Below are 19,014 nucleotides of genomic sequence, written 5' to 3' on the forward strand. Positions count from 1 at the left end.
AGTTAGACCGCCTGAGGGGAGCCCCCCGCCCGCCGGGGCAGCCCAGCCCAGCCCCGACGGAGCCCGCCGCGCCCCGCTCTAGATGGGACTGAGCGCGGTGGAGGCTCCGTGCTCGGGCGGCGGAGGCTGAGCGCCCCCCGCGCGGGGGCGGCGGGCATGGCCGCGGGCGGGCGGGGGCCGGCCGAGCCGTAGCCGCGGGCCACAGCGCCCTCGCGGGGGGCTGCCGCCGCGCCCGGCCGCGGCCATGGAGCGCCGGTGATCGCCGCCGCGGAGTCGCCGCCGCGGCCCGCCGGGAGACAATGGCCCTGCACAAACTCTGCTCGGTGCTGGAAGGTAGGAGCCGCGGGCGGCACGGCGCCCTCCGCGGGAGAAGCTGCCCGCGCCCCGCCGGAGGGGAGACGGCGGTACCCCCGGCGGCGCCCGCCTCTTCGGCTGCCCCGAGCGGCCCCCGCTCTGCCCCGGCCGCCCCCCCGCCGCCAGCAGAAACTTTCCTGCGAGGGGCACGGGGGCTGGTGCCGCCCGGCCACGCTGCCCCAGCGCAGCGCTCCCCTGCCGGGCGGCTGGCGGGTCCCCGGCCCCGCTCCGCTCCGCTGGCGGAAGCCGGCGCTGCGGGGCCGGCGGCGGCTCGGGGCTGCGGGGCGCGCGCTGCCGGGAGCCCAGCGCGGGGCCGTGCGGGCCGGGAGCCCGCAGCCGCCCCCGGCTGCTCCCGGCCCCGCTGAGCGCGGGCGGGCGGCGGGAGCACCTCGGCACCTCGGTTTGGGGGGTCCCAGCCTGCAGAAACGCGGGTCAGGGTGGTAGCGACCCTGCCCCAGTGCCCCGTAGATCCCCGAGACACACCGAGAGCTTCCTATGCTCCAGCCTTTTCACAGTAAAAATACTGTTTCTGAACTCTCCTAACGAGACGCCTAACAGCGATCAGGTTATCGTACTTGTTATCGGGAGCAAGATCTGTTTTCAGCAAGGTTTTCACCTAATCGGTCACCTGAGTCAGAAGCTGCTGCCTGACCGGCATTCACCTGTGCTTCTCTTCCACTTGAGGCTTTTAAATCTTGTTTCTAACTTCTTTAGCTTCAGAGGTAAACAACTGAGGAAGGCTCCTGATCGTAGCGTTTCTTTGTCTGTGGTATTATTTATACAGCTCGACAATGGGTGAGGGTTTTCCGGTAGAAAATAAAGCTAGGTATGGTAGTTAACCTTGCGCCTCAAGAGAGTATTTCTAGCGTTCTGTATCTTCTTTAGCAATAGCAGACTTGAATCATCAGGAATTTTTTTTTTTAATTATTAAATTATTCCATTAGGAAATTTCAGAGCATCTGCTTGCATTATTGAAGCCAATAAGGCATTACTGCAGAGTGGAGAACTGTTTCTGATATACACTGATGTCCTCCCACGGTATGAAAGTTGTAAAGAAGTCTGTTTTAAATCCAGAAGGTTTCCATGGCCCATAAAATCACATGTTCCTGGCCTGAAGGGACAGATGTCTTGAGGATTTAAATAAATATTTTTCATTTATTAGCATAATAATTGAGAGACAAAAGATACTTGCTCTCAATAAATGTCTGTCTCTATCTGCTGAGTTTAGATAACATAGGCTTACATGGGGGAGAAAAAACATTTAGATTCCCCCCCGCCCCCCTTCCTCTTCAGGTAACATAGTTAAATACCATAAACCACTATAAAACAACAATAAAATAAAACTGACACTTCTGCTTCTTAATTACTTTCTACGTATGCAGATTTAACTACATTTCAGAAATATGTGATTGCTGCAAGTTTGACTGTACAGGTTTTCTCCTGAACAGACCTCGTGCCAATCTTTTATAATCACACTTGCATCCAGGTGAAAAGTCCCTCTACAGGAAGTTTTTTGTGTTATTCATAATCTATAAATTGCACAAAGCCATTAGTCAATAAGCTGTTAGTATTCTAAATGCATCACTTGCCATGACTACAGAAACAGCCTATCCTTACTTAGCATCATGCACTCCCTTTTATCTCCTCTTCACTAGAAGTCTTCATATAGTCTGATTATTGCATCTAATCAGAAAGAAAAAAAAGATTCCTATAAATAGAGACATAGATTTAATCCCGAAAGAAAACTGTTGGGAATAACATTCAAAGTAAGCCTCTGTTTTTTAAAGTTGCATCTTAAATTCTGCATGGAAGCTCTACCTACAGTGGCAGTAATTTTTTTCTCTCCATACAAATAGCTTTGTGTGCAGAACTGGGAGAGTTCCGCTAAACCATATAGGAAGTACCATGAAGCTCAGTATATTGTGAAAAGTCATATATCTTTTAATAATACTTAGAAACAGTTTCATCTTCTGTTCTTAACATGGAATGCATAGATACATTTCTGTCATCCACAAAGGTTATATTTTTTGGCTGTATACCTCAGGACAGAAGACCGTCATACTCGCTTTGTGGCAATTCAAATTTCTTCTGTTACATTTGTTCAGGACTACTCTATGTTCTTCCTCAGCTATCAATAATAAGGGCTGACTTAAATAAACATCTTTATGGACAGCAGCAATAAGAATTACATTGTGTTCGGCAAAACTTTTAAAAGTCTCATCCTGAATGCCATCATCTTACATTGATTATTTGCTCTCATCCAGATCTACCAGCCAGTAGTGCTGAGTGGAAGCGATGGTGGACCACGACAGCACTGCGGTTGCGGTAGCTGCAGGTTTTGCTGAAGTGGAGCCCAGCCAATGCCCACCTGCTTTCTCAGTGGTGTGTTGGAGGCCAAGGTGCTCGCTGCGTTTTGGTTGTTGAAAGACAAAGCCTTTTCCTCCCATCTTCAGTTCTCAGTGAGATTTTAAACACACTAGAATCATTCTTTCATTCTAGCACAGCTTGTAAAATGCAACTGCTCCACAACAATCAAGCATTATAACCCTCTACTTCATAAGAGAAAAGCAGCTGCTTTCTTAATAAAGCCATGTTCCTGTTACGCTTTGGAAATAGATATGGCTGTCTTGAATTTCCTCGTATCTACTGTTCCCCCAAAATGTGTTTGCTATTCCCATTCTTCAAATATGTTCCCTCTTTCATGTCTGTATGCTATTATTTGGTTAAAAACCCCCACAAACCCTAAGTTAAATCCTGATATACATTAGTTTTGGCCTATTTCAGTTATTATATTGGATTAACTTAAAAAGCCAAAAAGAGAATTCTGTAGTTTCTGTCCTGGTAATTCAACAAGCAGCCAGGGCTAGAACAAATGACTGCTACTTCTGGAAAGTCAACATTCCCAGCCTTCCAATGAGCTACAGAACTATTTCCAACTCTGGCAGGTTGCAAGAATGTGGAGTACTATGATTAACTTCCTGCCATTCTGCTCAGCCCCCTCATTTGCATTTTGGCATGATTTTAACAGCTAATTTCTCACAAACAAGTAGTGTTAGGAAGTAATGCTTCCTTCCACACAAAAGCTAGGAATTGTGGCCTCCTGTTTCCAGAATCAAAAGGTGTAACAATGGCCCCAAAAGCTGAAAACAAGCAGAGAAAAGAGATAATTTAAAAATCTGTTAATGATTTCATGATTTGTCCAGTGAAACCAAAAGCAAAGTACTGGCTGTAGAGGCTCTGGTGGCCCTAACGAAGGCAGTATCAAGTGTAAGTCAGAATTTCATTTTTTTTACTTAAAACCAGGACCTACTTGCAGCCTTTTCTGCTGCACTCACGAAAAGCTAAGCACCAAACAGCTTGCACTGCTAAGCAGTTAAGCAGAAGTAACTCAAGTTAACTATAGAATAGGATTCAAAAAGCTGCTGTGTTATAAACAAGGAAAGTATTTGGTGCTATTTATTGTGCCTTGCTATTAACACATATACAACCTTAATATCCAAAATGCACCGCTCCCAGAGTAGCATAACTTCAAAAACATTAACTCCCTAGTTTTCCTAAGACATAGTTGACAATGACCGCTAAAATTTTTGCAGCACAGGTTGGTTATAATTACATTGGTATTAATAGAAAAGTTCAGTGTATAAATCAGGTATATAGTTGTAGCCGGAGTACGGAATAACACTGGACTGAAGCTAAAGGAGCTATTAAATTATGTATCCCTATCTAATGAAAAAGGTAAGATTTTCAGCACCTTCCCTAAAGTTTAATTCACAGAGAGAGATTAGACAGAAAGATTAGCCCAAAATGAAACTTTATAAGCTATTCATCGTTGTGCATACTCTTGTACACATTGTTCACGTACAAAGCAGGTTACACATGTAGTGATGGACATGCTTATCTGGACTGAAGCAAAATCTTAATAGAGTGTCTTGGATACAGTTGGGGTTCTAGCACTGCAAACAAGCTTGCTGCTTTTTCTGCCTTACATACTCCAATTTGTTTTTTAATTAGTGAAGCGCTTATAAAGTCTTGGACAACTTAAATAGCTTGCTACCTCTATTGATATAGGACTGACAACTGCCACCTCAAATACTGCAAGTGATTGGGGTGGGGGAGTGTAAATCTTTCAACAAAAAATCAGCAGGTAGCTTTTCATGAAAACATTCCACGTTTCTTTTAGTGTTATCTTTGTGCTTCACTCCATTTTCTGTTATTACAAAGCTGACCCACTATGCAGCAGGAAAGGACTGCCAATATGTTAACAATGCATTTCACAAAACCTCCTTCTTCAGCATGCAAAAAAATCCATGAACACAGAGAAGTCTCTTTTTAAGGGACTAAGAGTGAGGAGCTAGAAAAAAACACTAATTTATACTCTGTACACAAATTGTTGTCAAACATGACAGAAGACAGCAGAACTTTTAATATGAATTCCATAATAGACATTCCTGAAAAGATTTCCACTGAAGAATACACTATATTGATAATAAAGAACAAGAGATGAAGAAGTTTGGTACAATCTGATCTGTTTTTAAGTCAAAAGTATCACTATCCAAGCGTTTTAGCAATAAGTAATCTCTGGGAAAGATGTATTCAGAATAGTCATGTACAGCAGGATCAGTTCTGTCAGCTACAGGGAAACCATCTGAAATTTAAGTCAGTATACGTATTTTAATAAGGTTTTTGGAACCCCTCATCAACATGGTTTGCACACGCAGCCTTCTCATCAGTCTCTTGCTGCATGCAGCTTGGAGATGAAAAAGGATCTTCCATATAAAAAGGAAAGCTTCTATTTTAAAAATGAAAGCTATCATTCTTCTGGCAGAAGTTTTGCTGGCAGACATACCCAGGAATGGATTATAAGTAACGGGAGATGTGGAGCAACTGGTAGAATGAAGCAGCCCACAGCTGCTTATACATTTCTAATGGAGGAAGGGATCAGAAATGTTAAATGTTTTGAGCAAACCTGGAGGGGACTCTGTCAGTCCATCCAAGCATGAATTGTTCTGCAGATGATTTTGATCAGAGGGACGTGGGAGAACTGCATTTACGTCCTGAATGAGTTAACCTGGTTTCTCTGCAGAGATGCAGACTCCCAATTTGTTTCTTTGGCAATCTTAAAGAGAGGAATCCCTACTGGAAACAGCTGGAGTGAGATGAAACTGTTATATATGAGAACAGACCTGAGTGTGTTCAGATATCCTGCTGGCTTGCTAATGGCTAACAAGATTTGGATCTTAGAAAGGCGGTGGAGTCACTGTTAATAGCTGGTGAAGCCCACTTCTGCTATCAAGCTTCTGTGAGGAGGATTAAAAATGGCTTGGCAGCTCCACTAGCATACTCTGGGTGAGACTTACAAACAGCTAAAATATGTCTTGCCTGATGCACACTTTCATCTCTGTTGCTTTATTCTGTGGCAATCCTGCAGTATATTCCAACATGAGGAAATCACTGGAGCTGTTAATAGGCTGTTACAGGCAGCCACCTTAACTGCTCTTTGATACTCATTTTACCAATCTGCAAATGTCCTGTTGAGACCACAAGAGATTCGGCAATATATACAGACTATGAACTATAAGAGCATGTGGGATTCGAAAACTGCTGTGTTTTCATCCTCAGCAACAGAATTGTTTGCCTAAAAAAGCAGCAACAGATGCAATTCAGTATTCCTTTTATCAATTAGCAAATGTCACCAAATGCTAGGAAGAGAGAAAAATCTCATTCCCTGGAATTTACAGTTTGTGTTTCTGAGCTAAAAATGGCTTGAATCAGAAATGCCCTTAACCAGCTTTCTGAAAGAAAAGGAGATGACCATCCACACAGAATTACATAAAATCCAGAGTGTCTGTTTTCCTTCCCCCACTTCAGCTTGTCGATCTAAATTGCAGAAGTTCTTTACAAGAAGACCGGTCAATCACTTCGAATTTGTCCAGCATCTAACATCATGGGACCCTACGCTTGATCAGAGTCCTTAAAAGCAACCAGAACACATAAAAGTAACTTACGTTGTATATGTCATCTTGGACAGAGAATAAGATAGGATACGACATCACAAATGTCCCCACCACATTAATAGCTAACTAATGTTTAGACATATGTGGGGGAAAAAAGGGATGCAGAAGCTGGGATACTGTGATTAGCAGTTACTGAAAGTAACATTAATCCTACCACACGGGGCAAATTAGGAGCTAGGTTTAAGAATAGTACACAGAAAAGGATTCGTTCCCATAAGGCAAAACATAGTATATAATTAAGATCAAGCATTTGTTACTCTAGGCTGTATCTGCCAGAAAGAAGCAGGCATCCCGGCAAGATTTTCTAACATGCATGACCTGTGTGTTGCCAATTACTGTCTATTTGGACGATACGTGTACAAGGTGCTGCCTAATCCAGGGAGTACAGCACAGAGATAAAACAGTGAATCCTGCTTTAAGCAACGTCTGTCATCTTTATCCCCAGGATTCTGACTACCACTATAGTAAGAATGTGTAATACTCTAAATGATTAAGTCTTTATTTAAAAAATTGGTGGAATTTTTTACTCTGTTTCTCAGTTGTGCATGACTGCTCCCCAGTTTGATATTCAGCTTGCCCTGCATGCATAGATCCCCCACTGTCATCACTGAAGACAGTGATCATTCTCAGAGCCACACAGCAAATCTAGTCTGTTTTCTCTATATGTGAAGATCCCTTAGAGCATGCAGAAAAAGCAGAGGAAAGACATACCATAGGGAAGCTCAGAGCAGTACTGTATCCCATGAAGTCTGAAGACTGCATCTTGCCAGAAAGTACAAGCATATGTCAGATTTGCAGCCTAAAGCACTTGTTTTTCTGAGCAACACACCGATTTCTCAATATTGGGTTGAGCATCCGTTTACTATAAAACTAACTGTATTATTCTCATTTTTAAAGAGAAATAGGAGCTGCTCATTTGTGAATCTCTCTCTATATACTTCAATACACAAATTAACGAATATTTTTTGCAGCTTAGGTTCATTTTAGAGAATTTTAAGGAATGTCAGCAAAGAAAATCTGACTCCTGCAAACAATGTATAGTTTACTACACCAGTTCAGGGGATTCTTTTATATTATTCCATAAGCCTATTTCAACAACAGAATAGTAATAAGAATTTGCAACGTATGATTAGTGTCTTCACTCTTAAAAATTTATACAGCTGTCTGCAGGCTATGTGATCTAAAACGTTTCATGCAAAGAAGTGAAGAAAATGAAAAATGATTCTTTTAAAAACAGACAGAAGCTTGCTGCTTTTTCTTTGTTTCTAGTTAATGTTCACACAGGTGAAAACTATCAGATCTTTAAATGGTAGTACAAAAGTATGCACCGTAATTCGTGGGATAAAAGTCTGTAGCAAATATCAGATTCATGAATAAAAGAAGCCCCTCTTAATCTGTCTGCCTCAGTGACTATGCTGCTCTTGGCTTAACGATAGCCTCTTCTACAGTGTACATATAATGAAGCAGAAGCTCAATACAAGGTGCAGAAGCACTAACCTCTATTATATTTACCAACTAAATATCTCTACGGTTATAAGGTCAGACTCCCATATTTCAGTGTCTTCCAGTAGAATTTTCGCCACGCTCCTCCATTAAAAACAAAACAATCAAACCCACCCTTTATCCCTTTGATATTCAGTGCAGTCATGCAATCCTGCACTGTTTGTGCTGTTGCTTACATTAGCAAGCCATGTTCAAGTGGCATTTTTAGATACTTACTACTTCTGCTTCCTGTACCATAATAAAATATGGAGCTGAGTCTAGAGTTGTCTTTCATCCACACTGAAGAACGGTCATGTCACAGTAATATGTAATAGACTTTAAAAGAGGAAAAAAGAAGGAGCAGAGGAATACTGCAAGTTCAGGTGCATTGTAACTATTTGAATTTCCATTTATCGGAAGTAACAAGATCATTCTTCATCCTTCTGAAAGTGCTACAAGACTTCTAGTGACGGTAGTTCGGTATGTCATGTCTGTTCTAATTGCTGTGTCTGTGTCCCCCCATGCAGTATCAGGACACTGGTTCAGCACTAGCTCTGCACTGCACCATCCTACAGGATCTGTCTCCTCTCTCGACATCTTCCTTCCTTCTTACTGACTTGCATGGTCCAAATTAGTCTTTGAGATTTGAAAATACTTTTCCAGGAAGTGGTATGGATTTAGGACACCAAGTGATTGCTTTGTTGTTTTTAAAATGCACACAAAAATGGGTTAATGGAAGCAGTTTAAAAGCTCTAAAAATATCCTGACTGATCTTTTTCCTTCTTTCTTTTGCTTTCATCCTGAACATTGATAGGCCTTGTTTTCAGTCAAAAACCTCCTGTTTGCTATCCCACTTCATACTGTGTCACGTAAACGCATGCAGTTTAAGGCAATACTACCTCAGGCGTCCCTGCCCAGTACTCTCAGGAAGAACAGATGTAAGTCCTTTCCCCACCTTTTTGCTAGCAATGTCACAGAGATAAGGACAGCACACAGACAGAGTGTTAGTCAGAGACACCTTTCTTCTTTATCGTACTATCAGCTGGGATAAAAGTAATGGCAAAGGAAGGCCCTTAAACATTTGCTACCTAGGCTGCTTTGAATACATCTTAAGTGTTTTTGAGAGCATGAGAAGGATAGACATTGCCAGGGAAAGGCAAGAGATGGAACAGATTAAAAATGAAGAAGATGAAAAGGGCAGGGAACAAAGAGAAGGTGGCCCATACTTAGTATATCCACTCATCCATATAACATGACAAAAGGAAGACAGTAAGACAAATATTCAGCCCATTTATCTTCTGTAATTGCCTGCATATCCATGCTGTTCTGCAGGAGACACACACTGTTCTTTTGCACTTACACACGCATACACAGCTCTGGACTATTTATAGAAACGGCACAGGCTTTAGTGAAAGCCAATCAGATTTTCTGAAGGCTTTCCAGGAGCCTTCTTTCTGTATCCGCATCATTTCAAGAAGGGAAATCACTGGTTAGCGTCACTGAACATCTATTCTTATGTTGTCACTTTCTGTACAAGAGAGCACAATCACTGAAATAAACATAGATGCTCACTGATATTTTCAAGGTGAAAAAGAAAAAAGGTATTAGCCATAGTAGATAGCTGTACTAAAAAAAAAAAAAAAACAACAAAATGAACAGACCCCCAGATTTCCCACTGTTACTTGAAAGTGACTATCTGCATGAAAGTATCTATCTTACTTCTATTTCTGTGTTTGTTTGCTTTAAGAAAAAAAGACAAAGCCCATTTTGCATTTTAAGAAGCAGCACAAGTTATAAAGAGATTGCTATGTCCTTGCAAAATAGAGGGTGGGTGTAGCACATCTTTAAGAAAGGTTAATTCAATAGAAGAACATATTGACACACGGTTTATATAGGATTGTGAAAACTGTGCTTACTTTAACAACAAAAGCCAACTTTGAAGTGTTGCTGCAAAACCAGCATAGAAAAAACCAAATAAAATACATAGACAACCTTATATCCACTATCAAGATTCTCTGTTAGGGACGAGCTATCTTGGGAGTACAAATGCATTATAAGTTCTTGCACTTAAACTCGGGTCTTTGAGTGCACAGTTCGAACACAGAAGCTGCAAAAATAAACCGCAAATAATTTTGAAATAGTAGCATCTATATAAGAAATATTAAAAACTAAAAAATATCTGAAAACTAATGTCAGTCATATGTTAATAAAGATGGGATATTTGTTTATTTGCTTTAAAGACTAGTGAACATCCATAACTTGAAGACCAGTAATGGGTACTAGATACTTTCTTCTGAAGGATGCATTTCCAATCTAGGGTGAGTCAGCAATGATTAATGATTGATACTTTGTATTGGGATAATGATAGTTAGGAAGTATATTTTCAATATGTTAATATTGATGAAAATACAGAATTATTGCAAAGATGGAAACTGCAAAACTACCTAAGTCTTAACCTACTATCTCATACTCCATCCCTAAAAATCAAATAAGCTCTAGGAACATAACACTTGTTTGCAAGACCCATATGGTATTTTAGAACACCCACAGTTGTGAACTCGACTTGCAAGGGAAAAAGTGGTTGTTGGTAAGGAAAGTCTCATAATGATATAAAACCTGTTTTAATATGGGTAGAGAGAAGAAAGGACAGCAGAAACATGCATAATAAAACACAAATGCTAGATGGACACTTTCGGGGGCAGACTTTGATTCCTTTTGTCTTTCCCCAAGATAATACATCTATGCCAACATTACAGTAGCGCCTAGATGAGTTCAGTCAAGATCACCGTAATTCACAGTCAGTGCATGCTCACTCTGGAACTCTCTAAAGGGCTGAAAGTCCAACAGCAACACAGGGAGAATCACAGATAGAGAAAATGCCATTTCAGCACGAGCCACTAAAATGCCTGAGCAACGAGAGGGGAAAATAGGGAAAATAAAATTAACTTCTTGAATGTGACAGTAAAATTCCTGCTGAAATCTTTTTTTTTCCTGCAGTGGTGAGGCCATGCCTGTCTGACTTAGTATTAACAAGTAGACTAAGAACATGGGAAAGGCCACACCAGGTCAAATCAAAAGTCCATCTAGCCTGGTATCTTCTTTCACAGAGATAAAAAAGCAGAGGTCTCAGAAAGAGTATAAAAGTAGAGCGAATTGTATTTGCCCAAAATATTATCCCAGACTTCCAACAACTTACAGCTCAAGGCGTTTCTGAAACAGAATTTTCTACTTTAAGGATGCGTTATGAAGTATGTGCATTTAAAAAAAAAAAAAAAAACCCAAAATCAAACTTCATTTACTTTGAACATGCCGCCTGCTAGCTTTGTCTGATACCCCCTGGTTCTTGTATTGGAAGACACAACAAGTAGTTGCTCTCTATTCACCATCTCAATGACACTTGTGATTTTATAATTTGTATCTTGTCTCCCCTCAGCCAGCTTCTGTCCAGGGTAAAGAGTCATAGCTTACTTCGCTAGTTCTCAAAGATATGTGTCCAGTATTGTAGAGGTTCTCCAGAAAGAAGCAAATGAAAGATTTGAAGAGTGGCATAATTATATACTCTGTTTCATTCTCTTTTCCCTTCCTGGCAATCTGTAACAATTTGAGGAGACAAAGCATTTTAGGAAAATCTGGACGTTAAGCCTGCTTTAAAACGGTTGATGAATAGCGGAATATGTGCTGCTCAGACTGACACTTCTTAGGTGCAACAAAAGTGTAAACATAAGGGAAAGACCAAAAGCAAAACCATCTACACAGCTCCTTTTGAAGGAAGGAAGGAAGAAGAAAGAGGGTTGGGGGAAAGAGTATAACCAAATCTTTAACAGGTCCAATATTTAGTCAATTCAAATCTAGAAAACGCCCGCATGTATCAACACCTGAGACTAACACAAGACTTCAGCAAACCAGAGTGCTTGCAACAGTGTACATCCTAAGTGTCCACATCCTAGCTGTTGTCACTGCTCAGAGTAAGCCTCTCTCCGTTGCTAGAACTCCTATCTGCTCCTTTTCTACTGCCACATCATTTGCAGAAATCACTGGTATTGTGGCAGCATCACAGCAACCCGTCCTGCAAGCACAGTTCTACAGTGCTCCTGAAATCCATGTAGGGATAAGACCATGCAGTGCCTCCTGTGGTCCTGATTAATTTCTTGGAAGCTGGAGAAGTCTTTTGTACGTTATGCATATGGAGTTTTAGGATAAATATGGTTCAATATAGCAGTGAAACATCTTGTTTCAGGATACAAAAGTTATATAGAAGATAAGATACCATTTAATTTTATAAAATGCTTGCAAATTAGTAGATACTCTAGAAAATATTCTTAAAGTCCCCTCAAACAATAAGTTGCTATTCTCATATATGTTTTCTTAAGGAACCTGGAAGAAAAACCGACAATGCACTTAGACAGCACTGGTTTTCTAAAGTTGAAATTTTAAGAAAGCACATAAATGAATTACGTATTTTTGTATGTTCTGAGTTGTTTTGATTAGTGATTCTAGGATTTGCATGAATTAAGACTGCAGAAAATGGTCTATAATTTTGATGAATTACTGATGTTTTTCCTGTCCAATTTCTCTCATCAGTGTTGCTAGTAACAATCCTTGTAGTGGAAGGGATTGCTGTTGCACAGAAGACACAAGGTATAATTTTGGTTTGATCATTTTCTTTCAAAAAGTGTAACACTTTTATAATTTTTAATTAAGCAACATAAGTGAAATAAAGTATTTGTGTTCGGGTATTAATATCTCTTGAATTACCAATATGAATTCCAGTAGTTTCCACTTTCCCCCTATTTACTGCATTTTTTTCCAACTGAACAAAGCCATCCAGTCACAAAGGACATGGACGTTCACTTACCCAGTTAAAATTCTATGGTTTTAGACCTTAGAGGTAGAAAAAAATGACCACGGAAATTCATGTTTTCTGTATCTGACAACAAGCTTTTCAAATAGTCCACCCACAAACATTTTTGAAGCCTGCTGAGTGGGGAAGGCATCAATTTCACAAACCTTATTTTCTCATATGTGGGATTAACCCACACATGGGAGAGAAGAATTCCTTGAACTGACACCTACAGAATTTCCTTGAACAATTTCTGCAGGAGAGACTAAGTTTTCACCCCCATAAATCAAAAAGCTGCCAAGATACCAGTGGAAGGTGATGTCATTTACTGGAGGCAGCTAAGACCTGTATCGGCATGGACTCCCTCTCAAAGGTCTGCAAAGAAAAACTGCATGAATATAAATAACATTATGAGAGCACCCTGTGAGATTTAGGAAGAATCTAGCAGAAACCACATATCCTGTGCCTTATTCTCTCCAATTCTGCTGATACCAAGGAGAACAGTCAAAGGTACTTAAGAAGAATGTCAGAGAGATCATACTATTCCCAGCTCCTTTCTCCTTGGATAAGGAAATCTGAACTAACAAAGCTCCTGCAAATGGTCTAGCGTGGTGCACTAGCTTAGGAAACTGCATTATCTGAGCCAAGGATCATATTTCCCTGTACACCCAGAGGAAGACCTTTAATCTTAAATGAGACCCTTAGCTACCAGTGCAATCTAGCTATTGTTAGTAATTTTATTAACTGCCATTGCTGTATTTAGTGTATTTACATATTATAATTCATTCTGAGTGTTCTGAATTCCAACAAATGATTGTAAATAAATATTCAATCTAAGGACCATGTGCTTCAGTATACTCTGGAATCAGGGCCAAAAATAGTAAAAGCTAACAAATATTTTGGATTATATTTGCATAGGAATGGAGAAGGCATAAGCCATAAAATTATGCTGCTGTATTGGCAGCCACTGTGACTATTTGACTTAGAAGAGCATCAAAAACTCTAAACTGACTTGGGTAAAAAAATTACTCCCTGTCTTCCCTTCCCAAGGATTACTGGACATATTTGATATTCAAAAACTGTGATCTCTTTAGGATATACCACATCACTAAATTAAACATAAGATTTTCCTAGCTAGGTATTAACAAGTGGCATGTTAGAGGGTTTTCAACCAAAATAAATTACTTTCTTCTTTTATAGCATATGTGTTATGTCAGTGTTTTACATTTGCAAAATGAAACTTGCATGCTTGCAGGAGAAATTTATTTGATCACTTTTTTTTTTTCGCTTAAGGTGGGCAAAATATTGGAGTGAATCGCATTCCTCCTACCCAGTGTGACAATTGGGTACGGACAAGTAATGGAGGACATTTTGCTTCACCAAACTACCCTAACATGTACCCACCAAATCAAGAGTGCATCTATATCTTAGAAGGTACATGCTGTATTTCTGTTTTGTTGTGTTGTAATCTTACTGTTAAGTGGATAATCTTGAACTGTTAAAACTGTGTCATTTTACTATACTGTCAAGTATTGTATAGCCATACTGGTAATATAATCAATTCTGCAGTCATTTGGTTGAACAAGAAGCTAAATGTGCCCTCTGAAGTAATAATAACAAGTTAATAGAAAATGCAAACATTCAGGAATTAGCTATACAGAATAAGACATAACCTCACAGCCAGAAAAAGCAGCATCAGATCTACTGTAATCTATGAAGGCACAGAATTATTAAGATAAAAATTGTAGCTTGTTACTTTAATATCACTTCCGATATTGCTGATAATAAACTGCAAAAGATGGTTGAAGACTCTATTCTGTCTGTCTCACAAGCAGAAAGTCTTTATGCTGTCCTTCATTAATAAAAGACACATCTGACTGCCATAGCGCTGTACTAAAAGTATGGAGATTTGTTAGCGCTGCTGAGGTCACTATTAAAATTATGTGACGAGGACAAAAAAAATGCATTAACTAGAATAAAACCACATTCCACTGAGAATATCTTGGATAAAGGCTGCAAGACTTGGGACACACTGATTATTTTTTCCTCCTATTAGAATGCACCCAGAACCCACTGACATCAGCTAAAAATGTTAGTCAGTTTAATCATCAGATTCATATCAATTAATTGAAATATTTCAAGTAATATGTTTCAGTGAGTTTTTATTTGTACAGTGTAGTACTGGTTCATAGACACCCACATGCTTGTATGCATGCACATCTGCAGTTTTGCGTCTTCCCTGCCAGTGAAGGCACTGGAGAGCAGATGTCCTGACCAGCCTCAGAGTTCGGACATACCAAATCCATTTCTGGATCTCCCTTGCGCAAGGCAGTTTCCATGGGGCACAGAATCAGTTTCCACACCTCTGTCCTCACCATCCTTATACAGAAACATTATGGGTACCTGAATGAGACAAAGGCCCTCCACAGTTTCTAGCTAAGATAGGGTCCTTCCTGCAGGCCACTGCCAATATGTGCAAACAGCTACGAATGTTTTAAACTCATGTATAAGTGGCATAAGGTCTAATCAGAGTGTTAGAGACATAGAAGTACGTCCTTTTTGCATTCAGAAGCAGCAGACAGCATGTGATTCTTTAATACTGTCATTCCAGATACCAATTAGTATCTGAAAGTTCATGTAGCTCAACAGATGACAAGAACAGGAAACACTAAAGCTATTCACACAGTATGAAGTCACGGTTCCAAACTACAGATGTGGAAGTCCAGTCACAAAGTAGCCATAGCTGCACCTCATCAGGATTTAGTGGTCTGACCCAAATCCTGATGTTAGGCTGTCACTGGTTCAGACCTACCAACATCTGCAGTCACCTGCATATTAATAATATATATGAAGCATTTACACTTCTCTGAATATTCTAATAAAAGATGTCTCCTGCCAAAGGATCTGCAAATTTGGGCTTAACATTTAGGATATATACCAGTGAGTAGTTCTTCATATCTTTTTCTTTTCCATTCTTTTCTGCATCCCTCAATGTTTTGTCCTTTTTTACATACTTTGCTTTCACAGAACATGGGTTTTAATTTATATCTTAATATTAATACTTGTTTGAATACCTTTGCATATATGTTAATACCTGTTACATGTGCTGTGTTAAATTTATGTCATTTCTGAATGTTCAACAATAAAGGTCAGCAAGCAAAAAAATTCTGTAAAATTCTATGAAAAAGTATATTCTACACAATAATTTTTTTGATGTTTATTACAGTGTATCTGAGTTTTTGTAGCAGACTGCCAGATGTATTTTGAGAAGTTTCCAGTCTCTTTTTTTATCTTGCTGTTTTGGAGGCCTGTCTCTTCATTATTTCATGTCTTCATGTGTTTTTAATATAGATCTTCATTTAATCTTTTGCTTCATTTTTTATGTCTAGCTGCTCCACGACAAAGAATTGAGTTGACCTTTGATGAACCTTATTATATAGAACCCTCATTTGAATGTCGGTTTGATCATCTGGAGGTTCGAGATGGACCTTTTGGTTTCTCCCCTCTCATTAATCGTTACTGTGGTCTGAAAAGTCCTGCACTAATTAGATCAACGGGGAGATTTATGTGGATCAAGTTTACTTCTGATGAGGAGCTGGAAGGAAAGGGATTTCAAGCAAAGTACTCATTTATACCAGGTAAAGGTGCCTAAATCCTGACCGAGTTAATGACCATCTGCTCCCATTGAACTCTGTGGATGTGTTTATGCTGGCAGTCTAGAGCTGTATTTCCTAAGTGCTTAAGAAGGCAAGGTGACAATGCGATAGTTACAGCCTCAGTCCTGCTAATCCTACGGCATACTTGACTAAAACCACTTTGGAAAATTGACTGAAGGGAATTACAGGTCTATAGTTTGCTAGTGAAGAAGTCAGTTGATCTTGTTCATGCTGAAGGCTTTAGCAACTTCCCTCTTTGTTACTCTAACTTGTAGCAGTTTCACCAGTGGCAGTAATGGAAAGAGCATTTATCTAGACAAATAGCTGGCATTTGCAACAGCCCATCTTCTAGGAATATAAGGCACTGACAAAAACACCTGAAGCAAATCTACAGTAGCACTTCCAGCCAGATGCAAAACATTTTAAATCTCTACTCTGAAAAGCCAGAGGAAACATTACAGTGCCAGCATCAGCTCTCAGTACGACTAGATTCCCTCCAACCACAGGCTCAGACAACAGAATTGTTCTTTGCTCAAAGTACAGTGTAGTTTACAGGGTATGAAGGAGAGGATAATATGCTGACAATGCCTTTAGACAAACAAAAAGTACATCTGCTCTGTTGGGCCACTTAAAACTGGCAGGGCATTCTTTTTACAAGAAAATTTGACCTGATGTCCTTGTGCAATGCTTGGCTGCTGTACTTCATAGATACTATCTGTGTAGTTATCAGCATTTTATTGTCCTTCGGGACAAAAGACAGTATACTAATGTCAGCTCTGCTACTACTACAAATGTATACACAGGCATAACTTTTTAATGTCATCTTTACCCAACTGGTCTCTACCCCTACAGCACATGAAAACGCTATACACGATTGTATGTTACTGCTTATAGAACTGTATACCTTGTTAGGGATTTAGACTTGGAAATTCTTCAGATTAACACGGTGACCAGTCCACTGGGAATAACATGCTAAAATGTTTTCACAGGGACAGTACTTATGCATTTTGCTACGTCCATTTCCAAAGCCATTTCATTAACATCACTTTCAAAACTAACTTAGCCTAGTTCCAGGCTGGATCTTTAAATATACGTTTAAACTGTATGTTATTTTCACAATAGATTGCAGCAACTGAAGGACTGATATTTTTCTTTCCTCTACATTTACTTAGGGTGTGGTAAAGTATCTTGAGATTGTGAAAATGGAAGGGGACATGCACATACACCCCCACTTCATAAAAAAAAAAAAAAAAGTTCACAAAGAAGGTTGAAAACCTCTTGCAGAATTTTGCATATAGTGATCATAGATTTCACCATAGGTAACTAAAACGGAGGGCAAAGAAGGCATTTTCTCAGCTGTCCTGAGTCTTAAGCTCAGGACTGAGGCGTTTTAGGGGAAGTGATAAGCTCCCTATACAGAAAAACATCTAGAGGACCACAGAAAGAGCCAAATTCTGGAAATGCATTTGGAAAAGAATTTTGTACAAAACAGTGATGCGCTTTTGCATGAACTAGTGCTTTCTTTGCATAGACTAACATTTCACACACATACACACACTATGATTTACGTGATTTCTGTGGTGGTTTTCTATGCCGCAGCTGCAAATGGGTGCATCTTGCAAGTTTCCGTGCTGATTTGTGAGGAAAGAGTAACCCAATCACTGAAATGTAAACCTTGGACATCCCCAGAAAGATCCCCTGTACTCCAGGGATTTCAGTGAAAACTGGCATAGCTAAATTCAGAATGTAATATAGGAACAAAATAGCGAATAGTAATTTTTGGTGTTATGCTGGAAATCTGAACTGTCAGTATAGAATTACCTTATTCAGATAAGGTCAATCTTTGTGGAATAATGTTACCATCTAAAAAAAATCTGTCTCTGTACCCTCCAATCAATTCAGTAAACTTTCTGGCAATTTTTATTGTGACATAATAAAAAATGGACATAATCTTCAGATTATACTAAACCTTGAAGTGATTCTCAAGCATTGATAGCCCCTGTGATTCATGACTTCTTTCTATTACAGATCCTGACTTCACTTACCTAGGAGGTATTTTAAATCCCATCCCAGGTCTAGTATTACAGTAACAATTTCTTTATACATGAAATTTTAAATTAATATCCTATTGCATTTGACAGCAAGGTATATGTTCTCCCTAGACTGCCAGTTTGAGCTCTCAGGAGCTGATGGAATAGTACGTTCCAGTCAAGTAGAACAAGAAGGAAAAACAAAACCGGGACAAGCAGTTGACTGCATATGGACAATTAAAGCTACTCCGAATGCTAAGGTGGGTTTCATTCATATCATTCAGCATATAATGGGTTTCCAAGTCATTAGTAACAGGTAATAGTCACTAGCTGTGATTTGCATAACGTCTCACTTTTCACTGAAATGAATTATGTATCAGTGGCTTAGGAAATCCAGATAGAGGATTATTTCTGAAATTAAATTTACATAGCAGGTCCACAGTGTTGTCTTTCTATTATTTGAAACTTAAAATAACTGTGAAAACTGTTTAAGCAACAATTTTCAAGGGCATTTGACTTGGACTCTGGTTTTACTGGAAGACTGCAGGCAAAAATGCTGGCTAAGAGCTTTGATAAATTCCAGTAAATCTTGCTGCCATGGTTTAAAATTTTGCCTCCAGTGGATCTACTGGAGAATT

The 19,014-nt window shown here is 39.8% G+C and overlaps 1 protein-coding gene across 2 annotated transcripts in view; it reads left to right on the forward strand.

Moving 5' to 3' along the window:
• Nucleotides 1-204: 204 nt before the first annotated feature.
• NETO2 (neuropilin and tolloid like 2) overlaps nt 205-19,014 on the forward strand; it is a 32,177-nt gene continuing 13,367 nt past the window's right edge. Inside the window, exons 1-6 of one of the 2 annotated variants that reach the window (XM_087739334.1) lie at nt 205-333; nt 12,432-12,488; nt 13,984-14,124; nt 16,080-16,328; nt 18,375-18,419; nt 18,509-18,636. In XM_087739334.1, coding sequence (XP_087595460.1) covers nt 300-333; nt 12,432-12,488; nt 13,984-14,124; nt 16,080-16,328; nt 18,375-18,419; nt 18,509-18,636 — 654 coding nt within the window. In that variant the 5' untranslated portion in view covers nt 205-299. Of the gene's footprint in view, nt 334-12,431; nt 12,489-12,918; nt 13,064-13,983; nt 14,125-16,079; nt 16,329-18,374; nt 18,420-18,508; nt 18,637-19,014 lie in introns of those variants that run through there. The other variant, XM_087739335.1, reaches the window with a different exon arrangement.

This window comes from Nipponia nippon, unplaced genomic scaffold (assembly GCF_047370975.1).
Source record: "Nipponia nippon isolate SJK-2023a ecotype South Korea unplaced genomic scaffold, ASM4737097v1 scaffold_7, whole genome shotgun sequence".
NCBI classification, from domain to species: Eukaryota; Metazoa; Chordata; class Aves; order Pelecaniformes; family Threskiornithidae; genus Nipponia; species Nipponia nippon.